General features: G+C 38.2%; 1 protein-coding gene across 1 annotated transcript; it reads left to right on the top strand.

Annotated features, from left to right (window-relative positions):
• Positions 1-237: 237 nt before the first annotated feature.
• Positions 238-11,669, top strand: LOC110452213 (NFX1-type zinc finger-containing protein 1-like). Its single transcript, XM_021500586.1, has 3 exons — positions 238-6,588; positions 7,420-7,496; positions 7,715-11,669. Exons 1-3 carry the CDS (start codon positions 327-329, stop codon positions 8,420-8,422), a joined length of 7,047 nt encoding a protein of 2,348 aa, XP_021356261.1. The 5' UTR covers positions 238-326; the 3' UTR covers positions 8,423-11,669.
• The last annotated feature ends 9,216 nt before the right edge of the window (positions 11,670-20,885 follow it).

Genomic DNA, 20,885 nt, shown 5'->3' with positions numbered 1-20,885 from the left:
TAAAACAATCACGTAAACCTAATCATATGATCAAGGCAGAACAGGTATTACCTGCTACTAGTAGTGGCGAGAACATGGTAATGGCCGAGCAGGTGCATTTCAGGCTCCTACGAGAACCATCTAAAGACACGTGTCAAAACCATTTTTTTAAATTTGAGATTCGTTATAGTAGATGCTGATCGAGGTATGTCTGGAATCTGTTTGAAAGTACAACATTCTCTTTTTATTTCAGACGTAAATTCGCCGTTTTAAATGGCGATGTCGTCCGCTTGTCACATAGGCTGCCAGCATTGTGCTCAATCGTAAGTACTTCACTTTAATATACTATGGCGGTGCCAAAGCAAACGCATATATTCACTGGCAGTCATTTCAAAGAGTTCCTTACCGAATCCAAAACATGTACAGACGTACTCGACTCCCTGGTAAACACAGAGAGACACCGGACAGAAATGACCCTCAATCGGCCAGGTCTCGCCCCGGACTACGTCACTCAGCTGGTGGCAGTCCTGGTAAAAGCAGCACGAAGTACGAACATAGCCGGAGTTATAGACATGTTTAGCGTCCTTGTCGGCTCTAATTTCTTCATGAAGGAACTTGTTGCAACATCATCTGCTTTCATTAAAAGCACTGATGAGGATGAAGCGTTTAGATTCATTGGAACCTTAGTGGAATTACTGAACCAGGTGTCTCTGCGACTACCAAGCTCATTTACAAACGCATTTGGTTTGATAATCATTCTACAGAAAAGGACAGAAGATATGCTCCTGGTGGCCGAGGGAGAACGCAGGAAATGTGTAGCCAGCTTGTCGGAGAGCTTAGAAGAAATGCGAGACAATGTAATGAAGAGAATGGTGTCTCATTCTCACGACAATCCACGATTACCATTCGAGAAGCAAGCACCACCAGACGACTTTCGTAATATACCAATATTACCTAGAGTTTCTGACATATTTTTAGGATCGCGTGGTGCATTTATACGTAAAAACAAGTCTCGAGGTGGCTATGAAAACCTGCACCACTACCTCGATGTCCAGTTCCGACTTTACCGAGTGGATTGTATCAGCCCACTGCGTGAGGGCATTACTCAGTACGTGCAGGAGGTCAGTGCCGGCCACAACGTCAGACGACTGCAGGACGGACGGCTCTACAAAAACGTCTCCGTTGAGTATGTCGAACACAATGTTGAAGGACAAATGTATAAAGTTACACTCGATCAGGGACACGCTCAGAGAATTAAATGGAAGTCAAGTCGCAGACTCTTGTATGGCTCGCTGCTCTGTCTGTCGGCCGATAGTTTTCACACAATGGTCTTTGCAATCGTTGCAGAGTCGGATAGAGATATTCTTGCAAACGATCACAGTTTCAAAATCGTATTTCCAACAGAGGTTGGAGAGATGAGGTTACCTCTGAAAGCTACCTTCACTATGGTGGAATCAACGGCCTACTTTGAGGCATACAGGCATGTGTTGGCTGGTCTTCAGAGACTTGAGGAAGGGGAATTGCCTTTTGAAAAGTACATAGTCCACTGCATGAAAGATGTCGACCTTCCATTGTACCTTACTGTTGAAGATGCTACGTACGACTTGCACCCAATAGTCTCTGGCAAAGTCATATTCAGAAACGGTTTGCGCAGCCATACACGTTTTCGCGTTAAGTTAAACGGCCCTGTGAGTCATTGGCCGTCAGCTGAACAGCTTCAGCTCGACAAGTCTCAGTTCGAGGCCTACCATGCTGCTCTTACTCAAGAATTTGTCTTGATACAGGGACCACCGGGGACCGGCAAAACTCATGTCGGCCTCCAAATTGCCAAGACGCTTCTTCATAACAAGAATGCATGGCAAGATAGGTCCTCAAGCCAACGTTATACATTCAGAAAAACGCAATCAAAAACGAAAGATCAGATTATGGTAGTCTGCTACACGAACCATGCTTTGGATCAGTTTATGGAAGGTATCGTAAAATTTCTTGACGGTAGCAATAAGATGATGTGGTCTGACGAAATTGTGCGGGTTGGTGGAAGGTCCGAAAACGAAGCTATTCAGGAGTTCTCTTTGAAAAATCGTCGCCATCATTACCACCGCTCTCGGTATGAAAGACAAGAACAGGAGCAAAAACTGGATCAACTTTACAATTCAATTATCTGTCAGCACCAGAATATATCATTTTTAGCGTACATTTGCGCCCACCTAAATGATACAGTTCTTGATGTTGGGTTATTAGTGCCGGTTATGCAAAGGAATCATCAGCTACACTTTGAAGAGAGGAATCAACTTTCGCCGAAGAAGCTGTTTAGTTGGCTAGGGGCTGACGAAAAGTCTTGGCTCCTAAGGTCTGAAAAAGCTTACAAAAAGATATCCCAGATGAAAACAGTGTCACCGTCAACAAACACGGAAGTAGCGGTTCATACGGCCACAAATGTTGACAACATCGAGGAAAATGAAGCAAAGAAAGTAGAAGATGACAGGAGGATTGAAGATGACGATTTCAGTGTACGGTTTAAGGAGCAGATCGGTCTTGATGTCCAAAAGCAACTTATGGTCGTTCTTGGCAATATGCTATCAACACAACAACTTGATAAACAGTTTCAATCATTATTACAACATGAGGCAAACGCAACATTGGCCAAACTAAAAGCAATTGACAGGATGGATGAGAATGAAGCCAGTAATATTCCGTGTAGTTTGAAGAGGCTTGCGGTAGAGCAGCGCTGGCGACTGTATCGACATTGGGTGTATTTGTATCAACAAATGCAGAACGAGCAACTTCCCGAATTAGAGAAAAGGTATTACGAAACTATCGAGTTCTATCAAAAAGAGAAAAAAGAAGTCGATGCAGAAATATTAAAGGCCTCTACACTGATTGGTATGACAACTACTGGGGCAGCAAAATACCAGGACGTTCTAAAGGAAATCGGTCCACGGATCGTTATAGTAGAGGAGGCTGCTGAAGTATTAGAAGCCCATATTATCACCGCTCTTAGTCCCCGATGTGAACACCTCGTCCTGATAGGAGACCATAAGCAACTGGAACCGAAACCGTCAGTAATGCAGTTGGCCCTGAAATACAACCTGTCCCTGTCCATGTTTGAACGCATGTTGAACAACGGCATAAAAAATCACTGCCTGCAAAGACAACATAGGATGCGACCTGAAATATCTATACTTGTCAGGGATATTTACGATGTTCTGGACGACAACGAAAACGTTTTCGGGTACGAACATATTATGGGTGTGAGGAAAGACGTGTTTTTCATCAATCACAACAAGCCTGAGGATTATGCAGAAGACATCAGAAGCTATTCCAACATGCATGAGGCCCAATTTATCGCTAATCTGTGCAAGTATTTGATGAAGCAAGGATATGAAAGCACTCAAATCACAGTGCTGGCTGCTTACACTGGTCAAATGTTTTGTATCCGTAATTGTATGCCGAGACATGAGTTCGAAGGCGTCAAGACTGTCGCTATTGACAACTTCCAGGGAGAAGAAAATGACATCATTCTTTTGTCACTTGTCCGCAGCAATAAAGATGGAAAGATCGGATTTCTCTCCAGGGAAAATAGGATATGTGTTGCTCTATCCCGCGCTAAGAAAGGACTGTATGTAATTGGGAATTTCAATATGTTTGAATCTAGAAATTCGCGATGGGCTGATGTTGTACAAAAGGTGAAGACGGCAGGACAGTTTGGAAAAGCTCTTCCGCTTTACTGTCAAAACCATTCACAGACTGAAGGTATACAAGCGGAAGATGCTTCAGATTTTATGAAATCACCAGAAGGAGGATGCGAATTGAAGTGTGACTTCCGGTTATGTTGTGGGCACGCGTGCAGGCTTTACTGCCACCCCATAGACAGAATGCATACAACGTACGTCTGCAAGCAACTCTGTGACGAGATATGCCAAAATGAGCACATTTGCAAAAGGAAGTGCCATTTTGGCGAAAATTGTGAGTGTCCAATTACAATGAATAAAATCCTTCCCTGTGGACACAGAGCAGACATGAAATGTTGCCAACCAGCGCCGACTTTTAAATGTGATGTAAGAGTAGACCGGGAGCTTGCATGTGGACATTCCGTTCAACTCAAGTGTCATATCAACACGAAGACATACAAGTGTAAGATCCTTGTAATGCGAACCCTTGAAGCGTGTTCACATCAAGCAGATATGCAGTGCTGGGAGAATCCAGACACGCACAAATGTCGAACTGCGGTAATACGGACCCTGGAGTCTTGTGAACACGAGGCCGAGGTCCAATGCTGTTTTGATATGCTGTTATACAAATGTAAGATCAAGGTTAACCGCATTCTACCCTCATGTGGTCATGAGAACGACATGGAGTGTTACAGGGTTACTGCAGATGTTCGCTGTGATAAAACTATTACGAAAAGTCGTGACAGTTGTGAACACAACTATGACGTTCGTTGCAGTGATTGGGAACCGCTGTATGAGCGTCTACATTCATGCTTAGAGTCTGTGACAAAATCATGGGCATGTCCTCATACTAAGGTGATGAAATGTCATGAATCAAAGCACGCGACCTGCCAGGACAAATGCTTGAAAATTTGCGATCGAGGTCACACGTGCCAAAGGACATGTCACCATCCATCGAGCTGTAAATGTGATGTTGTAATGACTAAGGTTATTCAGAAATGTGGACACACTCAGAGGATTCCCTGTAACAAGGACCCTAACAGTGTTGACTGCCAGACGATGGTTCTGAAACGCTTGACTACTTGCAGTCATAAAATGATGATGGAATGTTCTGCCGATCCGTCGTCAAACCGGTACAAAGCATCCTGTGATACCCTCGTTCCGAAGACAATCCCTCTCTGTCAGCACACAAGGATAATGAAGTGTTCAGAATCTCCTTCAATGTACAGATGTAAGGAAAGCGTCGGTAAACCTCACCCGAGGTGTGAACATACTATTCAAGTAGAATGTTGCACAACTCCCTCTACTTCCACAAAATGTGAGACAATTGTCCGTAAGTCATTACCTTGCGGACATGAAAAGGATATGGAGTGTTCTGAATCCTACTCTTCCGGAGTCATGTCTGTTTGTAATAAGTATCGTTGTGATAAAGACGTAGATTATGTGTTGCCGAAATGCGGGCATGCGGTAACAATTCCCTGTAATGTGAAGACCTCCCTAGACAAACAAAGGACAGGCATATCGGATCTAACAACACTTCCTACGTGTAAAACATATGTAACGAAGATATTTATTTGTGGACATAAAACCACAGTTGAATGCAGCGTGTCGGAGCAACAAACATGTTCCTCAATCTGTTCCAAAAGCATGTCATGCGGTCATACTTGTACCAGGAAGTGTACGCAGTGTTTCGAAAGTTTGACTCATGGTGAATGCAACGAACCGTGCAGGAAACGTCAAATTTGCGGACATGATTGCAGAAGTAAAACTTGTGGATCGTGTAAACTTTGTTCCGAAAAGTGTGAAAAATACTGTCCTCATCGGCGATGTGATCACCCTTGTTTCCGTGATTGTATTCCGTGTAAGAAGACATGTACCATGCAGTGTCCACATCACAACTGCTCCCGCCTATGCCACGAGGAATGTGACAGGCCTCGGTGTGACCAACCATGTCTGCAACTTTTGAAATGTAAACATCCGTGTATGGGCTACTGCGGCGACCCTTGTCCGAGCCTCTGTATTGTTTGTGAACCTGTGAGCTGTTCAGAGTTTGACGACGTGTGGAACTCTTCTGGGGACATTCGTATTGTACGACTCGAAGACTGTGGCCATGAACATTCTGCTAGGTATTTGGACAAAAGGTTTGCTAAGGAGGACAATATCTTAAGTTTGTTATGCTGTCCAAAATGTGCAAAAGTCATCAAATGGCATCCACGTTTTACAAACCGCCTCAAAAAACAGTGGGATACTCTGGCTATCGCGAAAAAGGCGCTGGCTCTCGGGTCTGAAGGTTTGGGGAGGGAACCACTGTTTCCGACGATATGTGGAGGAGTAGCAGAGACTCGTTCATATTTGCAAAGATTCAATACGTACGTGTTTTGCCAGAAAGAACTCAAAAACCGCCGAATTCCTTTGAAGTGGTCCTATAGTTGGTCCAAATCAACCACTGATCAACTCACGAGGTTTCTCCATAACTTAAGAAAATCAGCAACTATTATGCAACAAGACGCATCCTGTATCGATCAAACTTTGACAAAATTGTCTGCCACATGGCTTCTCTACATCGCCAACACCCTTGACGAGGACATTTCTTCATCTGATTCAGAAGACGAAGACGTCACCTTGTCAGACTTGGAGGATGATCTGGATCTCGATTTTGATAATGTTGCTGGACACAATGTGCGACATGTAATACAATCTGAAAGGAGAGAAAGGAAGAAGAAAACAAAGATTGCAGAAACTAGAACTAATGCGATCGTACATGCTGTTGATGATCTTATAAAGAAATCACAGACGTTCAGCCGGACAGAGCTGTGCAAAGTGCGTCAAATGCTAGGGATGCTACTGACGGATCTTTCTGAGATCGAACAGGTTATGAACTTCCCTAGACTCCACACGATTGGTGTTCACACGGACGACTGGTTCATCTGCTCTGCAGGTAAATATATATATTGGTTTACAGCCTGTAAACGTGAGTTTTACAGCAGTTTTGGGCTACATATTCTAGTGTTGTTTCGCCGTAGCTCGAGGGGACACCCGAGATAAGTTTAGGTACATACGGGATTGCACCTATACAATTTGTCAATAAATATAGCATACCAAACATGATTAACACTGCACAATATAGCTGTGACAGTTTACGTATCTCATTTAGGTATGGACTCAACGCAAGTTTCTAAAATAAATTTAGATAATTAAGTATAAGGTTTATAACGATAATGGTAAAATTAAAATGAAAATTGAAAAAAATGCTCCCTGATCCTTATGATAATTAATAAATAGAGGTTTCTGTAGCAATTTAAACGACAACGTCTGACAGCAGCGCTAACCTAGCAATAGACAGAGACGTTACGTAAATGAAGTTGGATAACATACTTATGTATATGTATGACAGATATTTAATATTAAGATTTGACGTACAAGTGAAAAATACATATTATTATTTAACGAAAAAAAAAAAGAATTATATTTTTCCGTTGATTATCTGTCAGATATGGAACTGGACATCAAAACCTTATATCACGTTTGCATTGTGACATCAATACTATTAAAACACTTTTTGTGAAATGTCCACCTTAGTTAAGACCTGACTTTTGTAAGTAATATAATTCCACTTATCTTATTGGTAAATTATAATCGATGAATCATCGTATATGGTTGTAATGAATAAGTAGAGTCCAACTGAACTGGATTTTATGCAATTCTTCTATTATCTGCGGAATAATTAATCACTCAGTGTAAATATAATTATATATTATATCATTTCAAGGTCACATTGCATCCGCCGTATTCCGTGGAGAAAATTGTATACAGTGTACGTCCGGAACACCCTTCACTTTTTCCTACGTAAGTATATTTGGTCTAAATATCAATTTATCGATTTTGCCTTCATTCGGTTAAGTCGTTTAATTTTTGTTGAGAGTGGGAAAACTGGCAAGCAGTTGCACAAAATTAGATTTGTTTTAATACGTTTGATTGTTTGACCATCGAAGAATAATTATTCAGCATTGGTTTAAATATCGGCACTTCGAATCATTCAGAGCTCTTTCCTTTTGTTACATCAGAAAACATTTCTGGACAATTGGCGCGGCCAATTCGAAGTGGAACAAAATCCGGACAACAATGCACGTGGCTCCAAAACAAGTAGGCGTAGCTCTAAGCGTGGTGGAAATGGCATTGAAAGAGGTGGGCGTGATTCCGAAATGGGTTGGCGTGGCTCAGGTACAGATGGGCATGGACATGGATCCGAAAATAGTATACATGGCACCACAAGAGGTCAAGTGTATGAGCATCAAGGCGACAGAATACTTCCATCTCGACAAACATATATGGCCTCTCCACACCAGCAAAAATTTGAACAAAGAGGAAGGGGCAGGACAGGGCGAGGACAGGAAAGAGGTGGGTTTAGGGGGCAGAGAGGTGGAAGAGGAGGCAGCAGAGGACAAGGAGGGTTCGGAGGGACTGGATTCGGAAGGGGATGGGGCAGAGGTACTGAAGCAGGTAGCAGAGAGGGCGATGTGTTGGATGATAGAGGGAGTGTAGGTGATGTTGGCGGTGGGAGAATTGTTGGATTTGGAAAAGAAGAGAGAGGAAAAGGAAGAAGAGGCGATGGAATGGTCAACAGAAGGGTTGGATTTAGAGACGCTGAAGCAGCAACCGTAGTCGCAGCAGCGAGTTTGAGGAGAGGAGGAAGAGAGGGAGAAGTTCGCGGAAGAGGTAGAGAAGATCGCGGAAGAGGAAGTAAAGGCAGAAGAAAAGGACGTAGACAGTAAACTTTTATTTCATTTTTAAAATATTCCATGTGCCAAATCAATTGGAGCAGACTGTAGGTAGAGTCTACCAGTTAATACTGTAGAGCTTTGAGCATAGAAGATCGATTTGTAAATGTATTGATAAAACTTGTTCCATTATTGATGTAAAACCCTAATGTTATACGTTTAAATTTGTTTCTATTTCTAACAATGAATTGTCGATACAAATGCACACCGATTTGGTTTCGTACAAGACAAGAATTTCAAATTCACCTTAGCTTCAGGTTAGCGTTGATGTATAAAGTAATAGCAAACGTTCTCAGAAACATCAATGTATTATTTAAAAAGTGTTTGTGTATAACGTAAAGTAAGCTAAAAGCTTTGTAAAAAGAATGGTGAGAAAATGCATCGAGTGTCATTACTTGTACATAAGTAAGATTCGTTGTATACTTTGTGACTTTCTAAACTTCAGATTTCTGTGAATTATCGTGATTGATGTACATTTTATGTGTTAGACGCCTGTTAGATTTTTTTTAATGTTTCCAAGTCATACATGTTTAGCAAGATTGTTTTTTGCGTTGTGCAAGTGTTATATGATATAATCTGAAATATAGCTTTTATATTTTATCTTTAAACGTGGGTTTTTTTCAGCGGAGTTGAGCATATCGACTCTTATATTTTTTCATATCAATTCTGGATATGTAACCAAAGTGTCATCGTCATATATTGATTTCATCATGTAAGTAGTTATTTTGATTATGTGAAAAATAACGGGCAGAGAATAATGCTCTCACTTTCCTGTAAATATAACATAATATAATTAATCTCATTTTGAGAGAGGATAAAATTTTATTAACCATGTGTTAGTTAAGTTGCCGTGTTTGATTGGTATATAAATGTCCGTATAAGCTGTTATAATATTACATTATTGTAACGTTTATAATATTACATTATTGTACTTTTTATAGAATTTAAAGTCATTGACAATTTGTTCTGCAAACTTTCGAAAAGAGCACTCTTTTCTTGACAAAGGAAACAGACGTTTTCGAATCACGCAAAGAAAGTTTTCGTATTTGATATAGCGAGCCTGGTATGTTACCCTGGTACCATTTTAGTATACCAAAGGCACAGTTAGCTTAATTGAGATATCAGTCTTATTTATTGCTACCAATTTGCGGGTTTTTTTTTTGTTTTATTTTTAAAAAGGAAGTTACTTGCTTCTATGTTGTCTATTTTTCCGATGTGCTCTAATAATATTTCCCCGGGTGTGTTTCTAAATTTTGTTATTTTTATATGCTGTTATTTCAAAAACATGAACAACTGGGTTTAGGTCAGCATATTAATCAATACATCTTAACATTAATGATTGAGTGGATATAACTTTCCACAGACTTTCATCGTCTATATAAATATTACCCACAAAGGTCAACACGATAGGTCATTCTGGTCTGACAAAGACACTGATATATTGCTATTCATTATCAAATATACACGCATGTATTTGTTGGGAACGCCATTTATTGTAAACTATACACGTACTTGTATCACAGACATATATATGCGAGTATCATTATTCGCAGTGATATGTACAAATATGTGTCTTACGCTTATGTGTATACCTGTGTTTACATCCTGTCAGTAGGAACTTCAGTCGAGTTACAGTGTTTTTGCTGTCATTGTAAAGTATTTCTTACAGCTTTAAAAAGTATATAATTAGTCTGCATAGCCGACATGTTTTGGTTATAGTGAATACATTGTTTTGTGATTCCCTGGTGACAAAGTTATATATTACAGTAGACGTATTACGACATTTAGTCTCTGTGAGTACTTGGATTACTGTATACCGGGGTATTTTCGTCTTTAGCCCTCCGCAATGAGTGCGAATTAAACACTAAAGCGAACAGTAGTAAACGATATAGTTAACAGTAACCAAATGAGAAGGGCAAACATGGATTTAACTGGCGTAGGGCGAAAAATTGACTGGACAACAGATTCTCGGTATACAGTATTATATGTCTCCCTGGAATAAAAGGGAGACATGTGGTATTAGTTATTGAAGTATACTGCATCAATCACACAATGTTTGCAATGTAACGTAACTACATCAATCTAACCTTCCTTCTGGGTCAAAGGTCAAATGAGTGCAAAGTTTCAGTGAAATATGCGATCTGATTTTTTAAACGTTGGTATAATTAAGTTTACCTGCATCAACCTCAAGCGTGGAGTGCATTGCACCTTGACCTTCGCCTCTATAGGTCAAAAGTGAAGTGATTACAAAGCAAATGTTGGCGTAAATTGGGAGGTATCATTTTTATTTAATCGAATATCTTGTTATTTCTTACATTTTGATAATGAGAAATAACCGTACGCAGTCAGACAAACTTCATAATGTTAAATTTTTATTATGACGTCATATCTTAAAATATGTATATTTAACTATATATCATTCACAGTGTGGGAATACCCTTGTTTTTAATTGAGATAACAATATGTAAATGAAATGTTAACTAGTTTGCACTTGAATACCAATGTTACCCCAAACATTTATATATTATTTTATATATATATTCAGTAATGGACTTAAGCATTCCATGATGAAAAGGAAACCTAAAGATAAGTTACAATCGGATGAAAACAAAACATCAATACGTAGATTAAGTGTACATTGGATGTGAACATATTAATACATAGAGTATTCATCGGATTTAAACATATCCACAGTTTAGATTAAACTCTATATTGATCGTGTAAAAAAGCACAATTCACAGACTTCAGATTTATGGTAGTTTTTCCGCCTATGTAAAGACAAATGGCAAACCTATTTATTTATTTTGAAAATGGTGAGTCAGTTACTCCATAAAAGCAAAGTGCTATCGTATATTTTTTAGATATATATTTCATGTTTCAGTGCCTTTTTCACATCGCTAAGTAAATACCTGGCAGTTATTGTTGAAATGATTTGAAGCTAACTTTTATTAGGTTTGAAGGAAAATAAGTAATTGAAACTATTTTTTAATTACCATTGGGGTAACGAAAGACTATTTGTGACCACCATCAAACCCTAGCCTTTATCTTGACAAAGCGTCCTTTTTCGGGGACAAAAGTGGTTTTTTTCGCAGCCATGGTACACAGTGGTGAGGTGAGGATGGATTAAATTCCAGCTAATTTCGCGGGTTGTATTTTTTCGCTTAAAAATCCCCAACCGCAAAATCTAGCAATTAGAACTCCGCACAACAGAAAACCTTTACATTAGATGTGTTAAACAGTCTTTATTCTTATGTTATTTTTCGTCCGGGTATATAGAGTTGATACAACGAAGAAAATGATTGAAACCAATAACTATTTTTGCCAACTGTTTCTTTGTTTCTCGTCTGTCACTCGGCGATGGAATTCCAAATCTTTAAACATGCAGCAGATACCACCATTAGGGTAAAAGGCACCAACAGTCGAACCATGTTATTATCATTGTGACTATAGTGAGATATTTGTCACGTAAACAAATAGCTCGCAAAAAAAGGCACAACCAGTCGAACCATGTTATTATCATTGTGACTGTAGTGAGATAGTTGTCACGTAAAGAAATAGCTCGCAAAAAAGGCACATGTTACGATGTATTTTAAAGAATTATTATCGCTCGAAATTTGGATGCTTGAATAAAAAAAACATGTAGTAGAAAATAGGAAAACTGCAGAAGTCGAACTCAGGGTACGTGTACTTTGTTACGCCTACACTTATTAACCAGTGTTGCCAGCGAGGAATTAAGCAAGAAAATTTAAACAAAAAATGTTTGTCGAATGTCTTGACAGGGGAAATAACTCTAAGCCGGAAAAACTCGCTGTTACTAGAAAAGTTTGAGTGGAACTTTATGATGGACGACAAGAGCCTGACAAAAAAATGTGAATTTTCATATCTTTGTGTGCCATGTTGCGCTTTTACATGGTACAGAAATATTTGAATTTTCACATCTTTTTGTACCATGGTACACTTTTACATGGTACAGAAATATTTGAATTTTCATATCTTTGTGTACCATGGTACACTTTTACATGATACAGAAATATTTGAATTTTCATATCTGTTTGTACCATGGTACAGAAATATTTGAATTTTCATTTCTTTTTGTATCACGTTATACTTTTATATGGTACACAAACATATGAAAATTCAAATTTGTATGTACCATGTAAAAGTGTACCATGGTACACAAAGATATGAAAATTCAAATCATTTCGTACCCTGCGTGGTACATAAATATTATAAACAACTTTACAAAAAAAACTCTCACTTGTATATGTACCAACAGCCGATATCAGCCGGCAAAATGGTTTGAATTTTCATATCTTTCTGTATCGTGGCAAACTTTTGCCCGGTTCAAAGAGATATGAAAGCTTCTCTCCTTTTTGTACCGCGTTACACTTTTTTCTTTTCTTTTTGTACCACCTACGGTACAAATAGATATGGAAAAAAGTGTAGCATCAGAGCATCGGATTGTTGTTATCGGACACTATGACCAGAACTGACCCTGAATAGTAAAGCCCTAATTACAACGTCAAAACAAGTCGTGAATGTCATTAATCACTTCTGATGAAAAACAGAGTTAGTTTCAATTATGTAAGTATTTGGGCCTTGACAGGGTCTCCAAATGGGATTAAGGACATCTGTATATTTTCGTCATTTCCCTTGTTTTGATAGATGTCCAGATTATAAAAGAATCGTACAACTAGTTCAACGTATTTCCCATTATTTTATTTTTATAAATTTTAGCCTATTTATCCTTCGAAGTAATTAAAGTGATTGTCTCCTTTCGTCCCCTTGTCCCCTTGTCCCCTACGGACCACGTTGGCGTTTCTTCCATTTGAGAAGTTGAAGCAGATAGAATAACTAGAAATGTAAGTATTATAAAAATAATCCATAATATCTTTGTGTACCATGGTACACTTTTACATGGTACACAAAGATTTTATTTTTAATATCTTTGTGTACCATATAAAAGTGTACCATGGTACAAAAAGATATGAAAATTCATATTTTTTTGTCAGGCTCTTTTCGGCCATCGTAGAACTCCTCGCGAGTAGATAGACTTTATCTCGACGCCTTGTTTGGTTGTCAAGGTAAAGAACACCGATATTGTAGTATGTTGATATGCTAGTGATCATGATTCTCCAGAAAACCGCTCCTATAGTTGTGTTTCACAATGGAACTCTGGAGGATAGTAATTCGTACTTAATATCACTATCAAAGCACATGCACCTCCCATATGCCATTATAAATGACAAACAAAACGTCTCACAGTCATAAGATTATTAAACAGAATTATTTCTGGTTAAAACTGCAGCAAGTGATTCAGAGAAGAGTTCATTGTTACTATTGTTATAGTTACCGACTTCTCTGTCAGACTAAACTGTCGAGGACTGATTTTAAATACAGATTTGTTTATTTATAAATACACGTACAGCAGATGACGTGGCATATGTTTTAGTACACAGCAGTGATGTATATATCTAAATCGAAAGTAGATTCATCCAAAATCGAGAGTTGATAACAAGCTGCTATCTGTATAGTAATATTAAGATAAATGTGTTTACGTGAACAAATATAAAGGGTATTTCCAGTAAACACTGCATACAGTGGAACTATCGGTGGCACCGTAGATATACTGACCTACATGTGTAGTGTCGCTCACTGTAAACAATCATGATATTGTCGGTAGAACAGCAGTTTATTCAAAGCACCCTGTCATATTATCGTATTTTATTGTTCAGCGTGTGAAAATTAAATGTGAATTTAACAATAAGGACAAAACATTGTAGGTATTTAATCAAAAGAATAATGTCACAAATTGTTATGATATGAAAGCGAAAATTGAAAACCGTTTACAAACCTAATCTGATCTCCAGACATGTTTACTAAAAGAAAGCCAAAAACATGTGATCAAATTTTTAATAATTCATTTATAGTATATGACATTTTAAACCAATAATTCATAACCTTTTGAGATGAGTTAGGTCTTCAATTACGTAGCAAATAAAAAACATCTGTATTGAATGTTTACACAACAGGTACATACATGTATATATGTAGACGGGTAAATTGGCTAAACGCCAGATTCCTACAACACAATCTGCGCGTTTTATGGAATAGTTTCTCGAGCCGAAACGAAACAAAGTTTTGGTAATGACATGCACAACCTATGCACATTTTGCGTGACTTGTAGTTTCATGAAAGTTTGGTGTGGGTTGGTTTTTTTTGTGGTTTTACGTCCTCACAACAGCCAGGGTCATATGAGGGCGGATGCCTAGGGAGACACCGTCGGGAAAGAGAAAGGAGACAGAACAGATAAGAAATGTGTCCCCTTAAACAGAAGACAAGGAAGAAAACCACCCCCGATTCTGCAGGAGACAGGGCACATAAGTCGCCTCTTACGATCATACAGCGGGCCTATATTATCCCAGAACCTGCACGGGTAATGTAAGGAAAGATCATAGGAAAGAGTTGGTAAAAGACCTAGACCTTCGTTAGTGGAGGCAACACAAAAAAAAAAGACAAAAAACAGTAACTATGCAAATATCGGACAGCTATATCTTCAATAAGATTCATCAGTTTGGAAATATGTAATATCAAAGTTTTACTTTCTACACAATCAATGTACGTATTAAACGTGTCGTAACATTTCAAGACCGACTGGTCCATTTGTCAAGCTATGACTGGACAGACTTTATCGTAACGATCTACCACTTAAGAAGTCAGAAAGGCCTAGCAATAGATATCGGATACTTATTATCTTATTCTATAGTTTCCTTCACAAGAATATGTTTATTTATTATTTATTACATAAAATCCAATATTCCATAAATAATGTTAAGCAATTAAATGACTTACTGACTTACTAAAATGATTTGTGTCCTTTTAGTTTGTAGATGACCAGTAGATATACAAAGAAATCTTCCAACAATTAAAACGACTTTTAATTATTAGATATTTACAAAAGCAATTATTTACCCACAAGTAATGTAAAGAACAATCGTATTCACACAGATTCCAAAAGAAATCATATGTCTGCCATCCTATTGTTGTGAAGGTCAATTTCTGTAACCATTGTTCACACAGATACACCGATTGTTCACCTTTGTTCAGTCTATTTGCAAGTTAAATTTATATATATATAATATCAATAATAAATCATAAGTATATAAGTGTGGTTCTGATAAACTTGCTGTCGAGTCTATAAAATGACACAGTCTTTTTTCTTGGCAAGCCTTTCCTGTCGACGTTTCTCAGCCGCCATTTCGTCAGCGAAATATTTGATGGGTTCCAGATAGTTTTCCCGAAGCCATTCCATCTTGAAAAACATGACCTTGTTAACACTGCGGTTTTGTCCGGCAATCATGATACTGCTACTGACCATTACGCGGCTCCGGACAGCACTGATCTTGTAGAAGGAGTTTGAGAACTCTCCGCACATGTCGTCGTCCGCGAATATACACTTGTTGAGCAGGACGTCCGGAGAGAGGAGCGCACAGAGCAAGATCAGCTGGCTAGTCTCCTCGGACGACAGACGGCTGTAGTTGCTGTAATCACACAAGCGTCTCAGGTTAGCCGAGTCTGAGTCGTCCATGTCTAGCACGGTTGTAACGGAGCTCAGATAGTACATCAGTTTTGCCCTGTGGTTGTTGGGCACTGTCGCCTTCGAAGAGATATCTTCCACTTCCAACCGAGTCCTCCCAGCAATTGCAGCCATGACTATTACACAAAGATCAACACTATAATTCGGTTATCCAGTAGGCAATGATCTACCCGGCCAGGCTTACATATGTATAGGCTCTCCAAAATCACGTGATCGATTTTCTGGGAACTGCAGGGCAAAGTACTTTTTCAAATTACCTATTTTTTTACCAGATGTTCACATGATTTGAATGCTTCTAAGCGTCATGCTCACAAATGCAGCAGTGCAATGTTTTGCTGTCCTGTATATATGTGTATTGTGAACAGGTACTTTGTATATATTATCAATGCATCACTGAGCATAGTTCAGGATACCATATAAGGTAATCAAGCATATGTTATTATACCATATCAATAAAAATTAAAAAAAATACAAACAATGCGAAATTAGAAAACAGGTTTACATAATCACATAAAAACGCTGACAAATTCTTATATTGCAATGCTAACTTGGTCGGTTTGTCAGTTATAAATGCATTAGCTTCTTCCTTTTAATCATATGGAGTATAAAAAACAACTGACACACTGACATGTTTTTAATCCGGGAAACAGATAACATAGTATATGCATTTCAAACCACGGATCTAATTCTGTGGCTCAGGCGAGTTCACTTCAGCGTATATCGTTCCGTTCCGGTTACAGCTGGTAGCTACCCCGTTTCACCGACGACACATGGCCACTGTCTCGCACCATTTAACAACCTGCAAAGCTCAATAGCTAGAGCACATTCTCGAAATAAACGGTCCCCTACTAAATGTGTGTGAATATTTGAAAAGTATATTTCTGCTGTGAGGGGTTTTATTTTCGTTTGTGAAGATGCATTTTCTTTTAAAAATCATTACTATGTCAGCGGTGAAATAACATGTATCTTCTTACAGGAAACATCCGCATTGTTGTTTAGCTCTACCGGGAAACTGGCAAATGCGATATGCTGTAACTTAAACACATCACGTATTAACTATTTGCATGCTACATGGTACCGACACCTATGTCCTGTATTATGTATGTAACAGTGAAAGAATCAAGCATAACGAGCACATGTGTTAGTATAAAGCAGGTGTGGATCATCCTAAGTTTGCGTGGGTGTACACGGAAACCTCTCGGGGGGAAAACCAAGCCGTGTAGTCTAGAAGTCTACATGACATATATACAGAACAGAAAATCCTCAAAAGTTCGTAAATAAGTTAGACTGAAATATAACTACTGGAGGAAGGAAAACTCCGGACGTGAATTAAGTGTGTATCATGTAACTTTATTATATATAGTTTAGTGGTCGGACGATCAGTATTGTCATACTGTAGCTAAATAGCGAGATATGAAGCTTGAAGAAAATGCTGTGAATGCCGATAGTCTGGTGACATTTCTCCATCAATTTTAACAAATATGTTGTCGACCAACCAAAGACTTTAATCATATGTCATTGTATGTCTAACTAAATAAGTTTTGGGTCAATTTTCGAAGAGATAAAATATATAAAATATTTCAACTCCAAAGCAAGTTCAGCATGGTCGCGGTAGTGTGGAAATGTTTTAAGTTCTTTCTGACATTGACAGTGATTCAATGTTCTTCATGATCTTTTGAGGATAATTCAAAATCTGCATTTAATGCAGCTTCGTGAATAAGCAATATTACATAACATAATGTATATTTGAACTCATCATTTATTGCAAATAAGAATGCAGAAAATGGTTCTGTTGAACAAGCAGATGATCCAATTTCAAAACTTGTGCTTAAGGAGTTTTGAGTAATTAGGAAAAATAAATAAGCATGTGTCCTCATTAGAACAACAAAACGATTGGAGTCCAGATTTATAATTTGTGAAAAGTTTCATAAGTGTATAGGGTTAAAGAAGATCATCAGCATTAATCAACAGCACTGTTCTTCACGAATGTTGTTCACGAAGGAAAGATCAAATTAAAGTTAGTTGATTTTTAAGCTGGTACGCCTATATATGCTTGGTGTGGAGGTTTGATAAATACTGTAAGACAATAGGGTGAAAATCGTACTTCAGCTAAGTGTTGAAATCTCTATTCCATGGAATTGACTCATTTTCAGAAACGGTATCCGACTTTACTTACTGTTAATTTTCTGGCAAAGTTCTCCGAATACAGAAGGATTTCGAAATTTAGCTCCCAGAAGAAGTGATGATCTACCTCAAACTGTTGAAATTTAATTGGCAATAGCGATACAATCACATCAGTTGTTGTTTCTGGTGATAGCACAACAGAACAAATTATGTTACAAAGTCACAATGGCATTGCAGTTTGTGTGCAGAACTGTCGACAGACGGTCAGCTTGATATATTTTATGAAATTATTAAATATTTGCTGTTGTATTTCAATGTCTCCAATATGACTAGATGAATTCTTTATTCTTAAAAAATAGAGTGTAATTCAGTTCAAATATATTTTTGAGTTAGAGGTTTGACACATTCAAGGAAACGTCGGTGACTGAGCTGAGAAAGGGCAGAAATGACATTTATTGAAAATGCGCAAATAAAAAAGTGTTCCAAATAATAGGAAGCTGTATAATCGGCTGTGTCTGTCTAGATTCAGATAGGTACTTAAATTGAATAGCTCTTCCCCGGAAATATATATAAAACTTGGCCATGTTCAAGATTATCACTAATTCAATCGACTGCAGTATTTGCGGTAACTTTTCTCAAGTTCTCTTGTTCTTTTAGAGGAGGGGTCAATACCCTTTGATCGTACTAAACACAATTAACATTGTTATTACACTGATCAATATGTCGGGACTGACAAATAGCTCCTACATCTGTTCTTGTTCTTGCTTATATCATAGAAATGTATTGGTATTTAACTTGTGCATATTAGAGTACTTAAACTCGTACGAAAACGCGTCAACTAACCGATTACTTTAAGGTGTTCAGTTTGAGCTCATGGGCATAGGCGGATGGTGAAGTTGTTTAAAGGACGTGTTCCACGCTCCCGTGTACGTGCTGTATGTTACTGTGACAGCCTATCCGCATCTCAGGAGCTGACCGACCTGAGGGCGCCATCTGGACGGGCAAGGTCATTTTGAATCACCGAGGGCCCGGTAAGCGGGAGACTTACCCCCTCAAGACGACAGAACACGGGCTCCGCCCGTGAAAAGGAGTCTATAAACCCATCAACCAACCAACCAACCAAAGAGCTCATGGGCACACACGGTACTTGGAAGACAAGTCACTCAATATAGTCTGATTGATGCATTTGATCATATTACAGGTCGTGTAAAAGCAGACTTAGGACCTTTTTGAAGTCACTGTATGTTGAATGGAATGGCTCTGCGGTGATTGTGACTCGATGACACTGGAACATGTATACTAGGTAGCACAGGGCGAGTACAAAACCCGGAATGCACTCAGGCGTGAAGATTATTTTGTTGATTTTTTGTATATATTAGGCTGTATCTCCTATAATATATCATGGATTTTTATTCGGAGACCAGCCTAGGAAAGATAATTGTATACCCGTCACAATAATATAAGTTATGCTTACCATTATTTAATATTGGAAGTGAAAGTGGTGGCCGGAATGAACCACTATGAAATAAAAATGCCAATATTTTCGACTGTTTTTGTTCTAATAAATACTCATATTTCAAATAATGCTAAACCGATTTTTGTTCGCAAACCACTATGGTCAAGGGAATTTTGCACTTGTTAATATGATACCAATTGCTGAAACACATCTTTCATATATAAAATTGAAAACAAAATTCCAAAGAATAAACTGAAGTGTGAATAAAACCGTATTTCGAACTCATTACCAACAAAACTAGACCAAATATCGACAAAGGAAATGAATTTAGACCAGGTGTTCCGGAGTGGCAAGTGTCTTATGAATCATCGCCGATCTCCGCTGGGTCAAATATTTGTTATTTCATATGAAAATAGTGAGCATCGATCTATCGATCTAGTGTGTTTGTTATAAGTACATCAGACCGTTATATCTTTACTGTTTTCAGTGTTATTTAAACATTATACTGCCTCTTTTGGAAAATTATTGTCCTGTAATTCTCACAGGATTAGCATACCTCGTTATGATTAATTTGTCTGCAATCCTGTGAGAATTATAGGACAATAACTTTCCAAAGAAGGTGGTATAATACCTATATTTCTGATTTTAATTCAAGTTTTCCTTATATTTCCAACCTGTTATCGCATTTCAAAGTCAAATTTCGTGCTGTCTGTAAATCGGACCTGTTTTTGTGACGTCACAAGTACACGCGACCGTCCCCGGCAAAAATATAGTTCATGAAAATAAACACAAAATCAGCAATTTAGTTCAACAATTTAATCAATATATTCCACCGTGAGGATATTTACCTTTTATACAACATACATTTTTGCAAGTTATATTGATCAATTGGGTTTTTTAATCCGGTAGTACGGATGGGTTACCACGAGGAATGCGTATTGCAACAATTTTCTCGTGACGTCAATAGTGCACTTAATATAGTGACGTCGGTCAAAACGACGTAATTAAGTCACGACGTCATGGACATGTTCTTCATATCACTACACCAATGGGAATTATGTGAGAGTTATGATCTGATATCTTTCTATTTTGTTTGGTAAGGTTATATATTGACAATGCAGAGCATATGGAAATATATCTATATAATAAGTCCGCGATATAGTTACATTGAAGTACGGTATATTATTTCGCTATATATTTACATTGTAGTACGGTATATTATTTCGCTATATATTTACATTGTAGTACGGTATATTATTTCGCTATATATTTACATTGTA

The sequence above is a fragment of the Mizuhopecten yessoensis genome, unplaced genomic scaffold (genome assembly GCF_002113885.1).
Source record: "Mizuhopecten yessoensis strain PY_sf001 unplaced genomic scaffold, ASM211388v2 scaffold6489, whole genome shotgun sequence".
Taxonomy (NCBI): Eukaryota; Metazoa; Mollusca; class Bivalvia; order Pectinida; family Pectinidae; genus Mizuhopecten; species Mizuhopecten yessoensis.
This window is presented reverse-complemented; position numbering and strand designations above follow the sequence as displayed.

Bases quoted from the DNA above. Each gene is read 5' to 3' on its own strand.
- LOC110452213 (XM_021500586.1), top strand. From the start codon at position 327: ATGGCGGTGCCAAAGCAAACGCATATATTCACTGGCAGTCATTTCAAA. The intron at 6,589-7,419 runs GTAAATATATAT...TATCATTTCAAG, and splicing joins CTGGTTCATCTGCTCTGCAG to GTCACATTGCATCCGCCGTA. The intron at 7,497-7,714 runs GTAAGTATATTT...TTGTTACATCAG, and splicing joins CACCCTTCACTTTTTCCTAC to AAAACATTTCTGGACAATTG.